The sequence below is a fragment of the Tenrec ecaudatus genome, chromosome 10 (genome assembly GCF_050624435.1).
Source record: "Tenrec ecaudatus isolate mTenEca1 chromosome 10, mTenEca1.hap1, whole genome shotgun sequence".
Taxonomy (NCBI): Eukaryota; Metazoa; Chordata; class Mammalia; order Afrosoricida; family Tenrecidae; genus Tenrec; species Tenrec ecaudatus.
In genome coordinates, this window is record NC_134539.1 from 120,110,773 (window position 1) to 120,133,803 (window position 23,031).

The following is a 23,031-nucleotide window of genomic DNA, read 5'->3' on the forward strand; positions in this document are numbered from 1 at the left end:
GCCCTGTTTTGATCAGAATTATTCGAAGGAACCTTTGCTCAAAATGATCAGCAACCATAGCCAGGCACTGTCCAGTTCTAGTCTCATGGTTCACAGAGGCTATCAGTCACACACTCCACGCCTTCCTCTCTTCTTCACTCTCCTTCCCCTGTTGTTCCCCAGGTGAGCACAGACCAATCGTGGCTTGGATGGCAGCCTGCAAGCTTTTGAGACCCCAAGTGCGATGCAACAGACCAGGAAGTAGAACACAAGCCCTACACACATAATTAGGTTGATAGGGACGTCACATGCAACTATGACAAACTACTTTATATATGAGGAAACTGAGTCTCAGAGAGGTAAAGTAACTTGTACCAATTATAACTGACCAAACAGGAATTCAAACTCCAGATATCTCAGACTGCAAGGGCATATTACGTTGGCTCACTAATAGCTTTTTATGGTCACGTTATATCTTGTAGCATGAACATTCATGTAATCTGAAAACTCATATCTAAAGGCATTAGATCTTAGGAAATGTGATACTTATTTCTGGTACCTACAACCACAATTTGACAAACTTGTTTCATAGATAAAAGATGTAAGTAGAAAATAGGGTAATGAAAGTCATTACAAAGATATGAAGATACTTTTTGAGTAGCAGGACCCACTCAGAGACTGCAGCGGGAGGTTGGCGGAAACATCAAAGACCTGTTCCCTCTTCCTTTCCAGAAAAGAAAGAACTTTTTCCTTTGGGAAATAAAGCCAAAGAGGGAGGATAAATCGATACCACTTTAACAGTAAAAGAATAAGCATTTTAGATATGTCAACTTATTAAATAGACTTGGTTTTCTTTCTTATCCAAATTCTCTTGCCATCTTCTTTAGCCATCCAGTTCTTTGGGCCTTATATGAGAAGGTTAGGATGGAGAATACTGTTTAGAGAGGAGGTATTGCTAGTACTGGTAACTACAAAAAGCAGGTTTCCTCGATTTTTTCCCGTAACTAGTAGTACTCAGGATGAAAGTAAAAATGTTGTATAGTATGATTCCTTTTGCTTTAAAAGAATGGAAAATGTGTGGTGTCATTGTGAATAACAGAGTAAATGAATCTCCCAGAAACAAAAATTTCCCCTCCACCATGTATATATTTACTATGAGTCACTGGGTGGTCTAAACGGTTAAGTACTCCATACCCTGCGCTCCTCCAGTAGACCAGGCACTGTGCATGATACGGTGATAGAACCGCGAACAGTCAACACAGACTTTGCTCGCTGTGAAGCATAGTCAGCCAGCCAAGGAAAAAATATCTATCCAATAACCCACTAATAAAATGTAAATGCAGTACAACAACAACTGTGCGTATGCACGCGTGTGTGTCTAAGAAAGGCTTCCCAAGGAAGAGGCGATTATGCTGAGTTTCACAAGTGAGTAGAGACACAAGTAGGGGCCGCAAGCAGAGGGGTTGGGAGGCATGTCTGGAGAATGCATGTGCCAAACGGTGCTCTGGTAGACGCGAGGACGGAGCAGTGCGGGCGCGGGGGAAGTCTGGTGGAACTGGAGCACAGGCGTGTGAAAGATGACACTACGGAGATAGATAAGGTCAGACTGTAGTAGATCTTTTTGTCATAATAGGAATTTTGCTCCCTGATATATTTACATTTTGAAAATTGGACTCTGGAGGCAATCTATGGAGGAGGAACAGGAGTAAATGTGAGGAAATCATCATACTGACTCAGGTAGGGCCGTGTCTGCTTTATTCTGCTCAGTGTGCTCCATCATTATTTCTGAAATCCTGTATGGGAGTGAACTTAGCCTATACTAAGGACCCCTGGTGGCGCTATGAGTTAGGCTGTTGCACACACGAGCCGCTCCTTGGGAAAAGATTAGACTCCTGTAAAGACTACAGCATGGACACCCACCGGTGCAGTTTGACAGAGACGCAAGCACCAGTGAAGCACTAGTCACAATAGCCACAAGGTGGAGAACACCCTAAAGGCCCGTCAACAGGTGAATGGGTAACAAAATGTGGTACACATGCGTACAATGAGACTGCACCCAAGAGGAGCTATGGTGTCTTGACTGATACGTGCTGCAGTATGGATGACATTTCAAGTCCTCGTGCTGAGTGAAACAAGCACATTACAAAAGGACAAGTATTGTATTACCTCATTTATATATAATCACAGGAAAAGGTAATTGGATAGAGATCAAAGTTAATTAGTTGTTTAACAAGTGTAGGAGGAGAGGTGAGGGAGTTAGGAGTGAAGGGGAAATCTCATTGATTAAGGATAGAGCTACACAGCCAATCATTGTAATTGTTATCAGTGAGATGTAGATTAACAGAATGTTGGATTAGCAAGTTGTAGTACAGGTATATTTAGAATAATGGCCCCCACAAGAAAAAGTAGCTATTGAGGCTGCTTATATATAACCAGATACCTCATGGGATCTGGTTCCATGGTTAGAAGATGTAGGGTCATAGTTTAATGGACATCCTAGTCCACTGACCTAATCATGTGTTTAGTGCTTGTGCTCTACCTCAGTTTGCTGCATTGTGTTTGGGGTCTTAAAAGCTTGCAGGCTGCCATCCAAGGTGCAACGATTGATCTCTATTCACCTAGGGAGCAACAGAGGAAGGAGAGTGAGGAAGAGGAGGAGGAGGATATGGAATGTGTGAATAACTGCCGATATACAACTGCCTCTCTGCCACGAGATCAGAAGAACTGGACGGTGACTGGCTACCTGAACTAAACTGCTTGTTTGTGTGTGTTATTTATTTATTGTGAGTTAGGTAGGGGTTTTACATGTCAGATCATCGCCGATGCATTCACAGCTCAGACTCATCCATGTCCACCCCTCATATACTACCCCACTGCCTCCTGATTGCTCTCCTGTGGATCTCCATCCTTCCTTTCAACCAAGTGAACACACCCCTCACACCTCTTGTCTAGTGCTTTATCTTCCCTCCCTTGCTTCCAAAGTGTGTTCCTTTTGGTTCCCTTGTCTCGATTTATAGCCTCATAGTAGTGGTCCAATATATTTGTCCTTTTGTGATTGACTAATTTCATTCATTATAATATTATCCAGGTCCATTCGTGCTGTGTGTTGTGTTTTCATCAGTTTTTCAGTGATACACAGCATTATTGAATATTTTGAACAAAAATTCCATAGACGAATCTTGATCAAAAGGGGGAAATTGCAAAACAATTTAAAATGCTCAGAGTATTCAAGAGTTGTGGTACATGAATGAACTTCTGGATGTATTTGTCTTGAGATAATCTTTAAACCAAAAACATCCCCTGAAGTCGTCTTAAAACCAAACAATACTTTCATTAAAAGATGACTGCCTGATCAAAGAACAAAAAAATATCATTGTGAATGAGGGGGAGCAGAGAGTCTAGACTCACAGACCATCTGTGGGCAACTGGACACCCTCTTACAAAAGGGCAGCGGGGAGGAGACGAGCCAGTCAGGGTGCAGTGTAGCAACAATGAAACATACAGCTTTCCTTTAGTTCTTAAATGCTTCCTCCACCCCACTATCATGATCCCAATTCTACCTTACAAATCTGGCTAGACCAGAGGATGTACACTGGTACAGATAGGAACTGGAAACACAGGGAATCCAAGGCAGATGATCCCTTCAGGACCAGTGGTGTGAGTGGCAATATTGAGAGGGTAGTAGAGGGAAGGTGAGGTAGGTAGAAAGGGGGAACCGATCAAAAGGATCTACATATAATCTCTTCCCTGGGGGTCGGACAACAGAAAAGCGGGTGAAGGGAGATAATGAACAGTGTAAGACATGACAAAATAATAATTTATAAATTATCAAGGGTTCGTGAGGGTGAGGGGGCGGGGAGGGGCAAAAAATGAGGAGCCTGATACCAAGGGCTCAAGTAGAAAGCAAACGTTTTGAGAATGATGATGGCAACAAATGTACAATTGTGCTTAACACAATAGACATATGTATGGATTGTGGTAAGAGCCCCCAATAAAATGATTTTTAAAAAAAGATGCATGCCTTGACCATTATACTTTTTAAAGATCTATATGGAAATCAGGGCTGTTAACCCCAAAGTCAGCAGTTTGAAACTACCAGCCGCTCTGTGGGATAAAGATGAGGCTTTTAACTCATAGTGACCCTACAGAACAGGCTAAAATTGTCTCTGATTTTCCGAGACTATCACTCCTATAGGGTCGCTATGGGTTGGCATCGACTTGATGGCAATAAGTTTTTTGGTTTTGATTTTTTAAAAATGGAATCAAGTGACAAAAGCAACTCAAAAGATGAGACAGGGACCTTCGGGGGCAGTGAGTTAATGTTAATGTGGGAGGAACCACTGAGAAAAGAAGGCTGAGAATGGTTGTGCACTTCCAATAATAGAATCTATGTCCAGAATTATCCATATACAAACAGCTGGATTGCTGTATGTTTGGTGGTGTGCTTTCTCAACAATAAAATGTTTTTAAAAAAAGAAGTGTTGGTAAGGTAGCAGAGAAATCGGAACCCTCACCCACCGCTGGGGGAACTCCATAATGGTGCAGGTGCTGTGGAAAACAATTTAGTGGTCCCTCAGAAAGCTAAAACAGAATTATAATAAGACTCAACAACACTATTCCAGGCATAAAATGCTGCTCTTCCCAACGGGATATGGAGTCTAGTACCCTCCTTGTTCCATCTAGGGCCTAGCTCTGACCATATCCTATGAGCAAACACACGCTGTGTGATTCCGAGCAAGGCCTTCGGAGGACTTGCAGCTTCTGCTTTGTCTTGTAGCACGGCTTACAATGCTGTGCTACAAGCCTTGTGTAGCTTTCTTGAAAATGAGACCCATGTGGAAACGGACCCCAGCATCAGCTGCCAGGATGCCAGGAAAGCCGTCTGAGGCCAGCTAGCCCCAGCCCAAATCGCTGAACCACACAATCATGAGATAATAAAAGGGATGCTGTTTTAAATTAAAAATAATTTGGCTGGCCTTTACCCGATGCTGAGAGGTAACCTCTAAAACAGAGGTTCTCAACCTTCCTCATGCTGTGACCCTTTCATACAGCTCCTCATGTGGTGGGGACCCCCCACCATCACACTATTTTCATTGCTACTTCCTAACTCTAAGTTGCTACTGTTATGAGTTGAGAGACCCCTGTGAAAGGGTCGTTTGAGCCCCACAGGGGTCATAACCCACAGGTTAGAACCGTTGTTCTAAAGCCTTGGAATTTCCTGGGTGACCAGAGTGTCTCCTGTATTCACAATGGCCTTGAAGATTACTCAAGCAGTCTTCCAGATCTTGTGAGCAAGGAGGAAACACATCCAACTTTTGCAGAGGCAAGTACAGTATCTACAGGAAGAATAGCTGTGGCAGAGAATCAGGAGGAAAACCAAGACGCGTGAATACAACTCGGGAAGCATCTAAGTAGTAAAGTTACAAATAATCCACCTGCGGATACTAGAACAAAAGTATAGCTAGAGGCTACCCCTCAAAATGCCAGCCTAGCTCTGCCTCACTGCCTTTGGTCTTTGAGGATTCGATTAGTTTTCCCACTTCTGATTCAGCTTTGCATCGTGCCTCCACTCCAGAGTTACAGCTGAGGCCTATGGTTTGGAAGGGATGATAAATTCAGTCATCGGATAGAGGAACATGGTTTGCTCAGCACAAGTCCTGAACTATTTTAAAGGGCATAATACTTCTCTTGGATTAAAATTTATTAGTCATAACAGAAAGTGTTCTAATCAAATCCCATATATTTCAATAGTATGTCCTCAATGTCTAATGATTAACTAGAAGTGTAAGTACATCACCACCAGGATTAAGCGCTGCTGTGTGAAGACTGTAAGAATTAAGCAAGTCACGTGCCACAGAGCTTCTACTTGCCAGTTTACTTCTCTTCCTTTTTCCTGTAAATCAGAAGACTTTTACAAGGATTCAGTGCACTGATGGTGCTATGGGTTAGTCTCTGGACTGCTAACCACAAGGATGGCAGTTCAAACCCACTAGCCTCTCATGGGGAGAAAGATGAGCCTGTCTGATCCTGAAAAGTCTCAGAAACTCTATCTTGGTTGACTATGAGCTGGGGTGGGCTTAAGGGAGCAGATTTTGTTTGGTTTAAGTCACAATACTCATGGGTAATAATGCTTATTTTATGAACCGATCTATTATTTGCCTGAAAGGTAACCTACAAGTAGGGGGAGCCCTGGTGATGAAGTGGTTTCTTACAGGTCAGCAATTTGAAATCTCCAGCCATTCCGCAGGAAAAAAGACAGGGGTTTTTTGGTACTCCTAAGAAGATTTACACTCTTGGAAATTCACAGGAGCAGTTCTACTGGGACCCTGTCCTCCAGCATCACTAAGAGCAAGAATTGACTCAATGAGAACGAGTTGGGGTTTTTTTGCTTATCACACAGTGACAGCTTCAGAGGTTCCTCAAGTCTCCATCAACCCAGTTAGCCTGGCCTTCTTTAGGAATTTCCATTTTGTTCTACGTTTTTCTAGCACTCTATCCAGGACATTCAACTGTGTCTCTGATTAGAAGAGTTGGTAGGGGTAGCTGGTACTCTTTAGTCCTTCTGGCCTCAAGATAGATGAAGCCGTAGTTCGTGTAGGCGATTAGTCCTGTTGACTTGGTTCCTTTTTAAGTCCTTGGTCTCCTTCTTCATTTGCTCCAGACAAGTAGAGACCAATAGTGATACCTTTCAGTTTAATGATTTTGTGATATCACTGACAGCATAAAAGTTTATTTTTTAATGAAGCCCCAATTTTTTTCTTGTGTTTATGATTTTGGTGCCATATATTAGAAATCATTTTCTAGCCCTATGCATGACGATTTACTATTTTCTTCTAAAGGTTTTAGCTGTTATATTTAGGTGTATGATTTATCTTGAGTTACCATATATACTCAAGCATAAGCTGACCCAAATATCAGCCGAGGCACCAAATTTTATCACAAAATAAATGCATTTAAAATGTGCTGAAAATTTTGAGAATGACAAGGGCAACGAATGTATAAGGGTGCTTTACTCAACTGATGTATATATGGATTGTGATAAGAGTTGTATAAGCCCCAATAAAAAAGATTTACTAAAAATAAATAAATAAAACGTGCTGGAAAACTCGGCTTATACATGAATATATACGATAACTTTTACATGGTGTGAGGTAAGAATCCAACTTTATTCTTCTGCATGTATACATCCAACTGCATAATTTTCTGAAAAGATCTTTCTTTATCCAGATAAATAATCTGGGCAACCTTGTTGAAAATCTGTAATACTAGCTTTATGCCAGTACAACAGTGTTTTGATTATTCTACCCATAGTAAGTACTTAGTAAATATTTATGGAAAGAAGAAAAAAATCTGAAAGCTTCACTTCTTTCTTACATAGAAATTTTCAAACACACAAAATGAGCACTCATGTACTCAATTACCTACCTGAAGACTCTTCTAACCTGAAATTAGATTCAATGGATAACAATATCCCAAAGAGACTTTAAACAATATATAATATTCAGGAAATTTGGAATTTATATTATAGAATTAATTTCAAACTGTCTCGTAGAGCCTCTGACAAATTATAGAGAAATTATTTTACAAATTAGTACAAAATAGTGGGACAAGAGGAAAGTAAAAGGAAATACAGGAAAGAGCTAGGAGGCAAAGGGCATTTATAAAGGTCTAAATATAGGCATCTACATATGTAAGTATATTTATATATGAGGATGTAGAAATAGATCTATGTGCATCTATTTATAGGCTTAGTATTAAGGTAGCAGATGGACATTGGGCCTCCACTCAAGTACTCACTCAATGTATGAATACTCTGTTCTATTAAACTGGCATTCCATGATGCTCACCTTCCCACCACAATCGCTGAACACAAAGCAGGTGAATAAGCAAATGTGGTGAAGAAAGCTGATGGTGCCTGGCTATCAAAAGATATAGTGTCTGGGGTCTTAAAGGCTTGAAGGTAAACAAGTGGCCATCTAGCTCAGAAGCAACAAAGTCCACATGGAAGATGCACACCAGCCTGTGCGATCACGAGGTGTTGAAGGTATCAGGTATCAGACATCAAAGAACAAAAAAATCACATCGTTGTGAATTATGGGGAGTGCGGTGTGGAGACCCAAAACCCATCTGTAGGCAACTGGACATCCCCTTACGGAAGGGTCGTGGGGAGGGGAGGAGACGAGCCAATCAGGGTGCAGTGTAGCAACAATGAAACATACAACTTTCCTCTAGTTCCCCCCCACGCCCCCTCGTGATCCCAATTCTACTTTAAATATCTGGCTAGACCAGAGGATGTGCACTGGTACAGATAGGAACTGGAAACACAGGGAATCCAGGACGGATGATCCCTTTAGGACCAGTGGTGAGAGTGGCGATACTGGGAGGGTGGAGTGGAAAGGAGGAACCGATAGCAAAGATCTACATATAACCTCCTCCCTGGGGGACGCACAGCAGAGGAGAGGGTGAGGGGAGACGTCAGATGGTGCAAGATGTGACAAAATAATAATTTATAAATTATCAAGGGTTCATGATAGAGGGGGGAGTGGGGAGGGAGGGGGAAAAGTGAGGAGCTGCTGCCAGGGGCTTATTAAGTGGAAAGCGGATGCTTTGAGAATGATGAGGGCAATGAATGTATAAGAGTGCTTTACATAATTGATGTATGTATGGATTGTGATAAGAGTTATATGAGCTCCTAATGATTAAAAAAATTAGTTCTAAAGGTTTCAGTATAGCCTATACTTTTCAGTTCTAAGTATAAGTTTCAGGTTAAATAAACAATCAATGAACACTTGAGACTTATTTGGGGGCTTCCTTTAACTTTCTATTGTGATTTAAGTAAAGGCTTACAAAGAAGACCATTAGTTTTACATTCAGCAATTTGTACATACTTTGTTTAAATTCATCCATTTCAACCCTTGTTGCTGATCCCATTTCCTCTCAGTGTTTCCTGTTTCCATTCCTCCTTCCTTAACCCTGTCCTTGGGTAAATGCTGCCCTTTGGATCTTAAGTGGTTGATTATTCTAACTAACACTGGGATGAGCTCAGTTCCAGACTTGAAGGGTGACTAAGGACCGGAGTCTTAGGGTTCCCACTAGTTTCTATGTAATCAATAAGTTTGGTCTCTGAGGTAATCAATAAGTTTAGTCTCGGTGCCAACCTGGCCAGTAAACACATGTGGGTTTAATTGAAGGACGGAGGGATAAATGGCTTGGTGAGCCTCGCCTTTCTAGTTCTCGGGTCTCTTGCTTTCTGATGGTCAGACCAGGGTGCAGCTGCTTTAGCCAGTTCCCTGCTTCAGCTTGCAAGGCTCACTTCCTGCAAGACATCCTTGAGGAGACGCCACATGGACCTACCCCGATGCAGCCCTGGGTGCTGGAGCAGGCTTGTGGAGACCCCTGCCAGCGCTGAGATGATTACACATTCACTGACTCGGCTTTCCTCCTGCAGTCAGCACCACAGGGTTTGTTTTGTGAGATGACGGAGGACTTTGTGGATTGGTGTTGGACATATGAGTTAATGGGTTAATGTTGGACTTGTGGGCTTGGGCAGCACTGGGTTGGGATGTTTTCTTGATGCGCACTTAACCTTTATATAAAACTTTCTCCTATACATGAGTTTCTGTGGATTTGTTTCTCTAAAGTACCCAGACTACTACAGTCTCGCTTTTGATTTTGAGATTTTGCTCCTGCTCTGCCCAAGACCTTTTAAGTGATCCTTTTTTCAAGCAGTTGGTAGTAATAGATGGGCACCATCTATTTCTTCTGGTCTCAGAGTTGTAGAGACAGATGTTTATGTAATCCATTAATCTACTGGACTAACTGTTTTCACGTGCCTTTGAGTTTTCATCATTCTTTTGGCCTGGAAGCAACCAATAGTTTCACTTTAAGTAGTTTTACGAGCCCAAGTAAGTAGGATGTAGAACACTATCTTCATGAACTGTATGCCAATTGACTTGCATGTTCTCTTGAGACTATAGTTTCAGGCCCAGCAAGTCATTCCCTAAGGCAGTGGTTCTCAATCTCCTAATGCCACGACCCTGTAATACAGTTCCTCACGTTGTGGTGACCCCCCAACCATAAATTATCGTCATTGCCACTTCTAAACTTTAATTTTGCTACTGTTATGAATCGGGTGACCCCCAAAGGGGTCGTGGACCACAGGTTGAGAACCGCTGTCCTAAGGTGTTTGGTTATAAGTAAGACATATCTGTGAAAGGACAATACTCAGTAACTACATATATGCTTGTACAGATCAAGAACCTGATTGCTCTCACCAAATGTTTTCTCCCCATGAATTTTAATAAAGTCACACTCTTAAAGAGGAGCTATGGGAATAAACATAAGTAGAGAAAATCTTACTCTTGTTACATGAGAAAAACTCCTTGGGCCGGAGTTTCCTCTCGTTAGCCTTTATAAACCTAGCAGCGACAAAATAAAAGTAGATTAAGTGAAGCTCATAACTGTTTAAAAGCAATACATGTGAAAAAAAAAAGCAATACATGTGAGCTATGAGAGTACAAATAGATGCGATTTCCTAAACAGATAAACAAGAAAAGTAAATTCTCAAAAGTATTAAAAAAATTTCCAATCAAGAGCACATCTGACTGGAATGAAAATACAATTAGAAGCAAGAACCCCTGAGTCCCAGTATGTTACCTAAGTGGGTGACTGATAGTCTATGCTCTAGCTGAAGAGTTTTGGGGGCACAGAGGTTAAGCGCACGGTGCTTAGTCAACCTTTCCAGCAGCTGGAACCACCAGTAGCTCTGCAAGAGAGAGATGCGGCAGTTTGCTCCCCTGGAGGTTTGCAGCCTTAGCAACTAGTGGAGTATAGTCTATGCGATCACGTGCAGTCACCATGAGGCAGAATCAACTCCATGGCAGTAGGTTTGGTTTGGCGGGTGGATCAGCTCTAGCTTCCTCACTGCCAAAAGGCGGTTCAAATTCGATGCAATCCATAGATGCTACATTGTACTCCAGACCCCCACTACACATGCCTTTTGAAGGTGCTGGTTATCCTGCATTTCCTTTGCTAAATTATTTCCCCTGTAAATTACTTTAAAGAAGCAATATATTGAATATGATATAATGCCAAGAAATGAAGCCAAATTGAGTGAGTGAATAGTATAATTCATTTCTTGGGGAATGCCAAATTCTTCACTTGAGGCTATGGAAGGACAGCTGGCAGCCTGTGTTAAATTTACATTCAGCCAGCTGACTTTGTGCTTATTAGTACAGAAAAGGCCATTTTGGCCATACATTTACCCAGTAAACTTCCAGGGCACCACTTGTGTTTGAAAAGTTTCTCAAGTAGCTCAACGTCAACTCTTGATTTCTTTTCTTTTTTTTGATTTCTTTTCTTAGATGGCCTCAAAATGTACTCCTCTAGACTTTGCGTTGTGGTGTTTTTCTTTTGCCTAAATATAGCAGTACTAATATGATGCTCTTTGATGGTTTTTTAAAGAAAATGAAAAGAAATAAGGATGACTCATGTGCATCCTCCCTTGGCACTACTGATAAACTGACATTTAAAATGTAGCTTTCGGTCCCTGTTCTGTGTAGCCTCTGCAATAGAAACTTCAAGCTAGCAACCAAAGGCCAATTAATGATGTCACATTTGGGTCTGAACATTGACAGATAAACAATGCAGGCCCATCACAAATATATCTTAAAGAGGCAGCAGAAAAACATCGTATATCACAAAGAAACGTCTTACACAATGGTCACAAATTAAGCTTAATTGGAAATAGAGTTTGGGGATGGGATTTTTTTAAACACCTAAGCATAAGGGATAACTTCTCTGTTATATCCTCAATCATAATTGCATTTTAAAATTAATATACTTTACACACCTTTTCTAAAGTCACTCACTATAAGTCTATTTATAATAAGTTTTATCCAACTTTTAAGAAACATTACATATCATAACTGATAACCAACATTTTAAATAAAATACCACTCTGCACATAAGGCATATGTTTTCCAACAACTCATTTAAAGGGGCAAGATTCGAGTGAAACTTTAAAATGTTATTCACCATGAGCAGAACCTCTAGAAAGAGACCAATAGTAAGAATACTGTGTTGCCATTAACCATGGGTATAGCTTGAGACAGCTCTTATTCATACTAAGATCTAAATGTAATTAAAGCTACCAGATCAACTCTATATTAATCACTCGACAATTTAATTAAGGTAAACCATCTTGTCAGAAAGCTTGCTTCTTTTCTATTTTATAGCATTATCAACTTTTAATCCTTTACCAAATTAGTAGCTGCTTGTTAATGGAATTATCAAATGTCTTGGATACAAAAATCCAGCATGTGACAAAGCCAGCTCTACGCATCTCCTCATGGCAAATGAAGGGCACTAGTCGACCCATCAAAGTTGTCATCAGAGGTGCGAAACCTAGGACGCTCTTTTCTCTACACTCTGGTTAGAGTGAAAGTGACCGGACAAAGCAGATCAAAACCAAGCAGACCTCGAAGTAGCATACAAAACCCACAGGAACCCTTAGAAATCCAAGTACTGATTTGTCAATATCTAAGCTCAATTAGCCCACCCAGAGCAAATACAGCATGAGGTGACAAGAAACTAGTTTGAGGTCTGGGATGTACGGCTAAGTGCAGGCACAGCACAGTCTGAGGATCTTGTGAGGATTAAATAAAGATGCAGGAGGCCAAGTTCCGATCTACGCGGTCCCGGAAGTGGCACATATCTCATGTTCTACATGGTGAACCCTCCCCAGTTCCTCAAGAACTCTGGCTTATCAAATCAGAGACCCTCTGGTGGCTTAAAGAAAGCACACTAACTAAAACCTTAAATATAATACAGATAACACAGCTAAAGGAGCTTGATATTAAAAAAAATTAGCAAAGGAAAACCTGTTCCTGAAAGCACCTCTGACTAGCTCAACCTTTCAGGTGCGTATTTTCTAAGATCATCTTTAGGGATAAGCTTTGGCAAAAAAATAGGCCACGTGCGAACTAATTCCATTTGGGAATGAAACTCTTGCGCTGTTTTCAGCAGGTGAACAATTCCTTCCAACAGCCCTCACCACTGGATATACTTCCAGCTTTCAGCAACTGCAGTCTCCAAACAAACCAGCAACAAGGCTACGAAGCTAATTTTGTCATTGGAATTGTTAAGTAGCATGAGTTCAATAAATCATCTGCCTTCCAAAAATTCTAACATAAACATTTCTTCCAGTTCTATGAAAATGAAGCTTATTGAAAACAACAACACAATAATGAAGCATTTCAGAAATAGAGATATGATGGAAAGTACACAGGTTGGTCTAAGAAGTATTAAGATCAAGTGCTTGCACAAGTTGCCCTTTACTATATGACTTCCGGGGAGGAAGCTATGTCTCAGGGATTCAATTTCTTCTAAGGTTCCTTCAATCTTTAAAAAACGACATGATTAGTTAACAATAGCAAACAAACTCCGGCGTCCTTCCTATGCACACATATGCTAACAGAGATTCATCTTTATTAAACTGCATTAAGAAAGAGAGTGAAAGAGTGAGAGTGTGTGTATGTATATGCTGGGTGTGCACGGGGTGACGAGACCCGAGTGCTTCCTTCTCGGTTGTTAGGGCGTTTACACAGCCTCATGACACATGAATTACCCAAGTAAGCCTTTAAAGCCTTACAACACGACATTAAAATTCAATGCGGCTATAATCTCTTCCTTACAAAACACAGACCCAGAGCCTGGCTTCAAGTTTGGTTTTCTGTTTTTGTTTTTTAAAGCAAAATGTATTATTTATATATATATATATATATCACCCAGCTCTTCCACTACATGACCAGATTTAAAAACAAAACAAAAAAACCGTATACACACAAATGAAAACTCACAAGCCCATTGTAATACTGTACCACTTCTGAATACAACACTTAGCTCAGGCTTACTACCCTGACAAATAAAGGAAAGCACTTTATGAAGCCAATTTAATTGGGAGGTGACAGAAAACATACAGCCGTTCTCTTTAGCCTTATCATTGAATTGGCTTCAGCTCCAATCTCTGGCAAATCCCACTCAACAGAAGAAATTAACCAGGTCAGCAGAACAGGTGCTTCGTTGTGTCTGTCAAGGGCCTGGCATCACCACAATTACTTGCACACAATGAAGCAATAATCTTTACAGATCATCTCTCACAAGAAGCATATTGGGGAGGGGGAGGAAAACTGAAGAGAGGCAGGGGGGAAAGTGGGAAGAAGAGGAATTGGAGGCAAAGAAAAAAGGCAAGAAGAGAAAATGAATGTGCAGCTGCCTTGCAGCTCAGCAGATGTCGGGCTGTGATGTACGAGGCTAGGATAAGCTGCCGTAGCCTGCTGCCAACGAGTGGTAAGTGATTAAAGCCTGCACAGTTCTAAGCACCATATTTAGGATCTGCGGGGTTTCAAGATTTGCACCCATTCCTTGCTGTGCTGCCAGATGTTGGCAACTGGTCTAGTTCCTACTGACTGTGCAAGGATGGCAGCAGTTGGTACAGCAGCAAAGCAATATGGAATGCTTCCGGAGACGCTGTACATTAACAAGTGTCACCCATCATTCACCTTTACAGAAGGCTGAAACAACTCCAATTTGCTGCCACTTCCCTCTTGGGAAGCAGCCAAGATAAAGTTGTGCCTGGCAGCCCCATTTGTTTCACTCAGGTGTTTCGGCTGCCTTGCTGACCTCTATTAGTTTAAGTTTTAATTTAGATTAACCCCAGCACCCCAATTAACCAGCAAGGAGAAAAGCGAAGATGTGACTAGTCATAACTCTGAAATCAGAATTTATCGAAGTTAGAATTATTAATTGGGATGAAGGGCCAATCAAGGAGTGGTATTTCTTTTTTAAACAGACCTTTAGGCAAAGGGGGGTAGGAAATCTCTGAGACTAAGGATTGTCAGTGGAGGCAACTTCTCTCCAGTCATTTGTTTATTTTATTAAACCTGTTTAATTTACGATGCACTTCCATTGAGCTCTGTACATTCCAATTAGTGGGGACTGGAACATTTTTGATTGTCTCCCGTGATCTCACACATTTTATACAGCATTAATATCCCATACCAGGTACTTCCTTAGACACTCCAGACAAAGTAGAGTTCCCTATTCATCTGACAAATGAAAATAATAGGAAAGGAAAAGGAGAAAAGAATCAGGACCTCTGACTGGTAACACCTGAGGCCACACCAGTCCTCTTTCCCACACCCTCTCATCATTACTCTTAAGACTCACTTATGGCAATAATCTTACTGGATATTACAGAGCGAATAGAGAGACTAATAGAAAGTCCCTGTCTCTCTTTTTAAAGGAAAAATCGGAGGCGCTGCCATTATAGAATCACTGTTTCCACTGGCTTTCCAGTGCACTCCTCGACAGGGCCTTTTACAGCTGCTTTGGCTAGCCTTCAACAAAGAGTAGCAAATCCTTTCGCAGAAGAAAATGAAACAGAGAAAAAAGTTATCTGGATAGGCAATAGTTCAACAAAAATGGGTACATCACTGCTGAAACGGTATCCTCAAAACCTCTAGAGAGCTAGAAAAAAAGTACAGCCTAATGCACATTTCATTAAGAAGTATAACTTATCAAGACTCAGGGTTTTAAGAAATTATTTTAGTTCTTTAGAATAGTCCGTTTACCTTATAATCAGTCTGCCTTAGTGGTCATCAGCACCAGTACAAAGAACAGAATGCCAGCAGGTAATACAGGATGTAGGGAAAGGATTGGGGAAACAATTTATGAAGAGATCCTGAGACCTTGGCCATGTTTCAGCTTCTTCCAATTCATTCTGCCTTCACAGCATTACACTATTACTATAATCAACAGCAGTAGACACTTTCAATACATGCTTCAAGGATTTGAATAGGCACAAAAAGACATTAGAGGCAAGAGATTTAATGGGCAACAGAGCCAGAAGCATACTTCACATCCTCTCCCTCTGTATCTCCTTCTAACAGTCATGAGACAAGACCAACCAAAATTCCTGTTCACAACTAATGAAGAATCAACCTAGATCAAAGAGGTGAAAACTAGTCTTACAGAAAACTCGTACTCAGCAGCAACTAGCCAAAGGAAGCGAATCCAAAAAAAGGCAGCATCTCCAGAACTACAGTCAGCTGAGAACAGGAATTCCTGCTCCCTACCTGGTTCTAGCCTCCATCCAGAATAAGAGTTTTGTGCTCATAGGACTCTATAATTCTTTTGTTACCTAATTTATAACAAAAGAGTTTTAAAAAAAGAAAGAAATCACACCTGGTGGTAAAAGTCATCGTCATCGAAGATTTCTTCATCCAAGTCCTTCAAGTGAGCATTGACAGGGGCCTGCGGAAGGACCTCCTGGACCATCGGAGGAAAAATCAAGTCCCAATCAGGTTACCGAGGAAACACAGTTACTATAAACAATGTATATCACGGTCAAAGCACTATTTTCTTAAGATATAAAGAGCTCTTAAAATACTTTTTAAAAAAACACAGTCCAAAAAGAAATAATTAAATAAATACACAGAATTTTAAAAAGCAAAACACAGTCCACAGAAAATAATGGGCAAAAGCAAACACACTGCTGACTCGTGCACAGAGGAGAACTGCCCCCACAGGGTGTCCAAGGCTGTGTTTCTTTCAGAAGCAGCCTTCCTCCTGCTTCTCCTTTGCAGTGGCGGCTGGCTCTATACCTCCAATCTATCGGTTAGCGGCCAGGTGCTTTAACCACTGAGGCACCAAAGCTGAAATTGTCAATGATCACATAAAAATGTTTAACTTCACTCAAAATAAACACATGTAAATTAAAATAAGGTATGATTTTACCTGTAAGATTGGCAACATTCAATATTGAAGAACACAGAGGGAATGAAAATCAACACAGGCTTTTTGAAGGCAATTTGGCAACATACATCAAGATTTAAAATGTGTATACTCAGTGATCTAAAACTTCCTCTTCAAGAAATTGATCCATATATTCATAAAAATACCAATCCAAATGTTCAAAAAGGTTTACTGTAGTACTATTTATAAAACTGGAGACAAGATAAATATCTATTTTCAAATATGATATACACCCACACAATGAAATCTGCAATCATAAGGAATAAGGATGTAAATCACCTTGTAATGATATGGAGAAGTGTCTAGAATACACTAAATTTTAAAGGCTGTGATATTTCATATACATATATAGCTGTAATACAGTTTCTAAATTTATATGTGCACACATCCATTCCATTTAATAAAGAAAAATAATCTTATTTTTATATACTCAGATGTGTGTATGTTGTGTTAGCTAGTATAGTCATATTAAATACCTGGAACCCTGTTATAAACTATTAACAGTGGTTAAATCTAAGTAATGGAAATTTTGGGCTAAAGAGTATTGTACATCTTATTTTAAATTCTTCTGGACTTAAAAAAATACATTAAGTATGTGTTCTTCCATAATTAAGAATTTTAAATACTTCCTTTAGACAAAAGAATGTAATTATCCCTCTAGATCCTTTCTGTAGTATCTTAAATATCCAACAAAAGCCTGCAATTCATACATGCTCCAATACTGACTTTTCTATTTAGCTTTAAAACTAATTCTATAAATTAGATCGAGTGCTTCCATTACCAGATTCCCATACTAAACTCAAAATTAAGGGACAACTGCACACAGTAGTTAATAATAGTTCCTTTTAGTTGTTTACTTTCTCCTCCCACACATTCTCATTTTCTCTCAATTCAATGTTTTCTTTTTTCTTTCTTTCTCTAAATTCTTAAGAGTAAGAGTAATACCTAGAAGATGATAAAATTTTACAGTTAATTTGCTTCACACAACCCGCTCCCCACAGTCACCCTGTATCCCAGGGTTCTTACCAGTTGTCCTGGCAAACTCTCAGGGGCAGGCTGAGCTGTCGGTTCAGGTCTGCCAAGAACTCGGTAGATGGAGCGCTTGGTCTGTGTCCTTCGAAGTAATCTTTCTTTGTCCATCAGAATATGATCGATCTGAGTCAAGATTGAGCGTTCAAAGGCACCAAACCCCTGCAACAACATTAACCAGTGTCAAAGAATGCAGAAAGGCAGTGCTGAAGGCAGCGACATTGGTTTCTCTATCTTTCTGTGTCAGCAGAGAAATAGACAATCTTCCTTTCAGAAGAGGCTTTCTGTTAAAGACTGAGTTTGTGAGTGGCTAGCCTTGTTCTCAGGGGAAAAAATAGTCTTAATAAGTAGGTCATATTCTTTTTCTATAGCTAGGGTAGCCTCTGCTCCTTCACTAACAATTTTTAAAATCCCTTTCTTGAAGGTAGTTTATATTTCCATTCATTAAACTCTTAGTGAGAGCCTCAATAGCTAATATAAAGTTAAAATCCCAAATCTGAATGGTATGAATCCGCCGTGGTAGATGCTCAGTAAGTTTGCTACAGAAATTACTATTGTTAACTATATCATGAGCTCATCCATAGACAAGAGCTACTATTCCAATTTCTTTAAAAACTGTTTCAGGTTGCCACAGCCTCCCTCTCTCCTCCTTATGCTCCCTCGCTCACTCGCATACTTGCCTTTCCCAGTTTTCCAGAAGAGAGCTTGGTTTTGTCATGCCACTTCTGAAGTGTGCGGTTCCTGTACACTGTAAAATCAGCGAAGCGCTTTGCCATGAACTCGGGGTAGTCGCCCATCTCCAGTCTCCTCTTTGGGGGGGCCCTTCTCCTTGGCTTCTTCTCCTTAACCAGCTCATCCTCTTCACTCGAAATCTCCTCTGAACTAGAAGATCGGTAAGAACACTAGGTCCCATGTGATGTGAAGAAGTACCCAAATAAAAGCTAGGCTCACGAAGTGGTGAATGTTCAGGCTTTGCCTAACCCGTCTACAATTTACATTTTAAATAACACCATCGTCACAGGAGAGTTGTTTTGCTTGTTGGAGAAAAAAACAAACTGTGCATGAGCTCAATCAAAATAAATATAAAAAGAACTGGTTTCAATATATATATATATATATAAATTTTTAAAGGTAAAAAAACCATAAAAATAAATGAGGTTGTAAAAACATTATTAGAAATGCCTATCAGCCAGGCCTGCCATGTTACAGGAGGGTCTTTAAAAATTAAACACATAATCATATTTCTATGACCTTAATCCTCAAATCAATAAGGAAAATGTGTCTCCCCGCAACCAACTGTTCAGGAAAGCTGAATCAATGTTACTTGAACTAAATGAAGAGACGCTGAATGGGGAGAAAAATAAAAGAGGCACGCAACAGAATGGGCATTAAACCTGCCTTAGAATGTAACATAAGCCTCTAGAACAGCGGTTTTCAACCTGTGGGTCACAACCCCTTTCGGGGTCGAACGACCCTTTCACAAGGGTTGCCAAGATCATTGGAAAACACATATTTCCGATGGTCTTAGGAACCGAGACACCCCTCCTCTATCCGTCCCGCCCCCGCCCATATGCGGAAACGCCCACATACAAGTATCCCGAGTGAAGACTGTTACCTAATGCTTACACCACGCTTTAAGACAAAATTCCATTTAGTTTTAATTAGAAATAAGTATTTCACAATATACAATTACATATTGTTTTTGTGATTTATCACTACACTTTATGTTCAATTTGTAACAATGAATATATATCCTGCATATCAGATATTCACGATTCATAACAGTAGCAAAATTACAGTTATGAAGTAGCAACGAAAATAACTGTGGATGTGGGTCACCACAGCATGAGGAACTGTACTAAAGGGCTGCGGCATTAGGCAGGTTGAGAACCACTGCCCTTGAGCCAACTGCTCTCACGGGCTTACTGATGCCAACACATAGGAGGGATTACTGATGCCAACACATAGGAGGTACTCAAGAAATTTGAGCTGCCTTTATTTTTCCTTCTAACTAATTCAAGGGAAAAGGATAAAGCAAAGGACAAGCCCATGCGGAGAAAGCAAGGAGGAACCTTACAGGCTCGGCTCAAACAGAGTAAAGCCTTCATGAAGTGTGGTAATTTCAGAAAATAAAAAGGGCTACTTGGTGTTTTCTCCGAAATTTCGCTTTAAGTTAACTGCTTCTGCCCTCCTGCGGGAGGAGGAGATAGATGGTGGTCATCAGTGATGCTGTGACATGGGTGCAAAGTGCTTAATGAACATTAAGAATGAATATTTTAAATGTGTTTTTTATTGGCTTAGATCTAGATAAAAGGCAAGTCTTTTGCCTAAGTCCACAAAGACAATCCAGGCACAACTAAGCAAAAAATCCAAAACCTAGTTACCAATCTCTGTGCCATCCTGGCTATCTGTTAAATGTCAGAGGCTCTTTCTACTGTATTAACAGTACTTCTGATGTCAGTCTGGAAAGGATTTAGCCCTTTTCCATAAGTGATGGAAAAGGGTCCAGATGAACACCATCTATAAGCAACTCCACAATTTCATTCCCTCCTTACCTTTCTGCTTTGGGCTTTGTGCCATCAACTAGGTATCTAGTGTCTGGGTACTGGACAAGCAACTCCTCCTGAAGATCCACCAATGACCCCAACAGTGCTCTCAGTGCTTTGTGACCTAGGAAATAAATGGCAATAATGGCTTACAATGTTTCAAAGTACGCGATGCTTACATTGGCAGCTCCCAACTCTTGAACAGTTCTGGCCAGGGATTAGAAGGAATTTAAGGGGCCAGGTGGAAGAAGGACACAGGGTACACATCAACTAAGAATTCTTTGAAATATACCATTTCCAAATGGAAATGGTAAGAGGCTTACTTCAAAGGGTTGCTGTGAGGAGCAAGAAAGATAACATATAAAAGGGGCTTAGCAAAGTGTCCACAGTGAGAATTCAATACATTGTTGGTTCTTAATAAATGTTAATTTGACAAAAATCCCTTTCCAGCCTGTCACCATAACCAATCAATTTTCTTCCTTTGGTACTAGTTTCTTAAGTATTTTTCTACAGGTCTATCCTCTGACCTCTGAGACTATCCCTATATCAATCACCTCCTTAAATAATTCCTCTTACTATCCTAGAGAGCACACTGCAATCCTGGGGCGCCAACTCACAGCGCCACCTCCACCTGCCCTGCTCAGGAGATACCATTTGCCTCTGGTTGGAGCTGCCACATCATTCATTCAGTGCCAACACATATCCTTATAGAAAGTCCCTGTTCACATAAGAAAACCTTAAGGACTTAGTATTTACTCTAAGTTGTGTGTTACACTAATTTGTCCAATGAGTATAAGGTCTCATGTGGCTCTTCTTATAGTTAAAAGGACAGACACATGTGGGATATAGTTGGCTGACCGCAAGGTCAGCAGTTTGAAACCACCAGCCCCTCTGCAGAAGAAAGATGAAGCTCTCTACCCCACACACAGAGCCACACTCTCGGAAACCCACAGAGGGCAGTTCTACCCTGTCCGTAGGGTTACTAGGAGTCAGAATTGACTCGATGGCAGAATCCAGGTTTACAAGTATGGTTCTCAGTTAAAAATAAAGATTAGCCTTCTGAGAATTGAATCCTTTCTTTCTCTTATCAGCATAATCCACTAAAGGGACTAGCTAGAGTCTGCTAATCACCAGTTTTAGGTTGATGGCATGCAAACACCTCATTTCCAACAACTGCAAGAAAATCTTTGCATGAATGCTACATCATTTCTGTAATGTAGAATATCAGAAACGGTGCTTTTATTTCTTTCTACTTACTCCTTCTCCCTCATCTAAATTTCTGTTCTCCACCTGATGTGTTTCATGGGGTATCACTGACATTTTCATACCCCCTATTCTAGATATTTAATCAGTTGGTAAATCCTGTATTTTCCATTCTAATTGTCTATTACTCTCCATTTACCACTGGGCGCTTCTATCACTCTTTCCCTACTTCACCAAAACAAAGTACCATTGTTTCACAAGCACCTCCGTGTTCCTTCAACTTGTACACCAACTTAAGACCACACAAACTTAAATTTTTTCTAAAATGTTTATGATTAATTCTTTTTTCCCTGCTTTACCCTTCACTGCATCAACACTATTTTATCTCTCAACATAAACAAGTCTGTAGCAACCGTACGGCACACAGAAGAACTGCCCCAGCGCACTCCCACACTGCCATCATTACAGAAGCAGGCTGCCACATGGGCAGAGCGGGGGTGACGTCACGCCTCACTGTGCGGAACCTTTATCAATGTTTGGTAGCAGTTTGAGTCATAGAATACTGTGTAATGCATATAGTTAGTTGTAAATTGCTTACATGCAATATTTCTTAGAATATACAAACACCAATGATCAGATTGTTTTGAAAAATCTTTCTACATTAAATTATTACATTATTAGTAACCAAGTGGAGGCCTTTGTAATTTTTTTCTACTTTTAACTATTACTTCATTCTCAAAAAAAAACCCCAAAGCTATTGCTATAGGTTCCAAAAATTCTAACTTACAAAGTATTGTAGCGAAAACACCAGAACATTTGACAAAAACAGCAACTATAAAAATGCCAGCACCCACAAAAACATCACATGTATGGCATGTGCCAACGAAATGGCATGATTGGAAGCATCACTGTAATTGAACAGTAACGGCAGGTCTGGCTGGAGCACAGTAAAAAGTTTGAGAAGTTTATAACCTTGTATAGTTTTAGCCTTATCTGAATACTGAAGTGGGTATACTGTTTTTGTTTTCATAAATAACTACAGGAATATTTTTAGTAAAAGTAACAAATTTCTGAAGTGCTGTACAAAAAAATTAAAAATCAACACTTTGGTGTCCCCCCTTTGACAGTATCACCCAGTGGTGGCTTGGAGTGCTGATCTTTCCGTTAGCAGACAAGCACTCACCGCGATGCCACCAGGGTGCTCTATCACACTGCAGCTCTCCATTTCACTCACCTGGCAAAGGGACTCAACAACACACAGGATTGCATCCCTTTACATGATTGCATCTAAGACAATCTCAATACAACGTCCCTGTGTGAAACAGCAGTTAAAACTTTTTATGACAATTTCTGGATTCTGTCCTCTCAGTCTTTTAATAATCCATGCATATCCAAATCCACTGGAAGGATTTGCAATACATAAGTATTACCTGAAAAATCTAACGTACCCCGTGTTCTA

At 40.4% G+C, this 23,031-nt stretch overlaps 1 protein-coding gene across 1 annotated transcript in view; it reads right to left on the reverse strand.

The window, feature by feature from the left end:
- The window catches only part of AATF (apoptosis antagonizing transcription factor), a 108,803-nt gene that overhangs the window by 45,874 nt on the left and 39,898 nt on the right, over positions 1-23,031 (reverse strand). Inside the window, exons 5-8 of the mRNA XM_075561454.1 lie at positions 20,379-20,493; positions 18,504-18,705; positions 17,821-17,985; positions 16,225-16,308 (exon numbers count right to left, since the gene is read on the reverse strand). Of these exons, the coding sequence (XP_075417569.1) occupies positions 16,225-16,308; positions 17,821-17,985; positions 18,504-18,705; positions 20,379-20,493 (566 nt within the window). The remainder of the gene's footprint in view (positions 1-16,224; positions 16,309-17,820; positions 17,986-18,503; positions 18,706-20,378; positions 20,494-23,031) is intronic.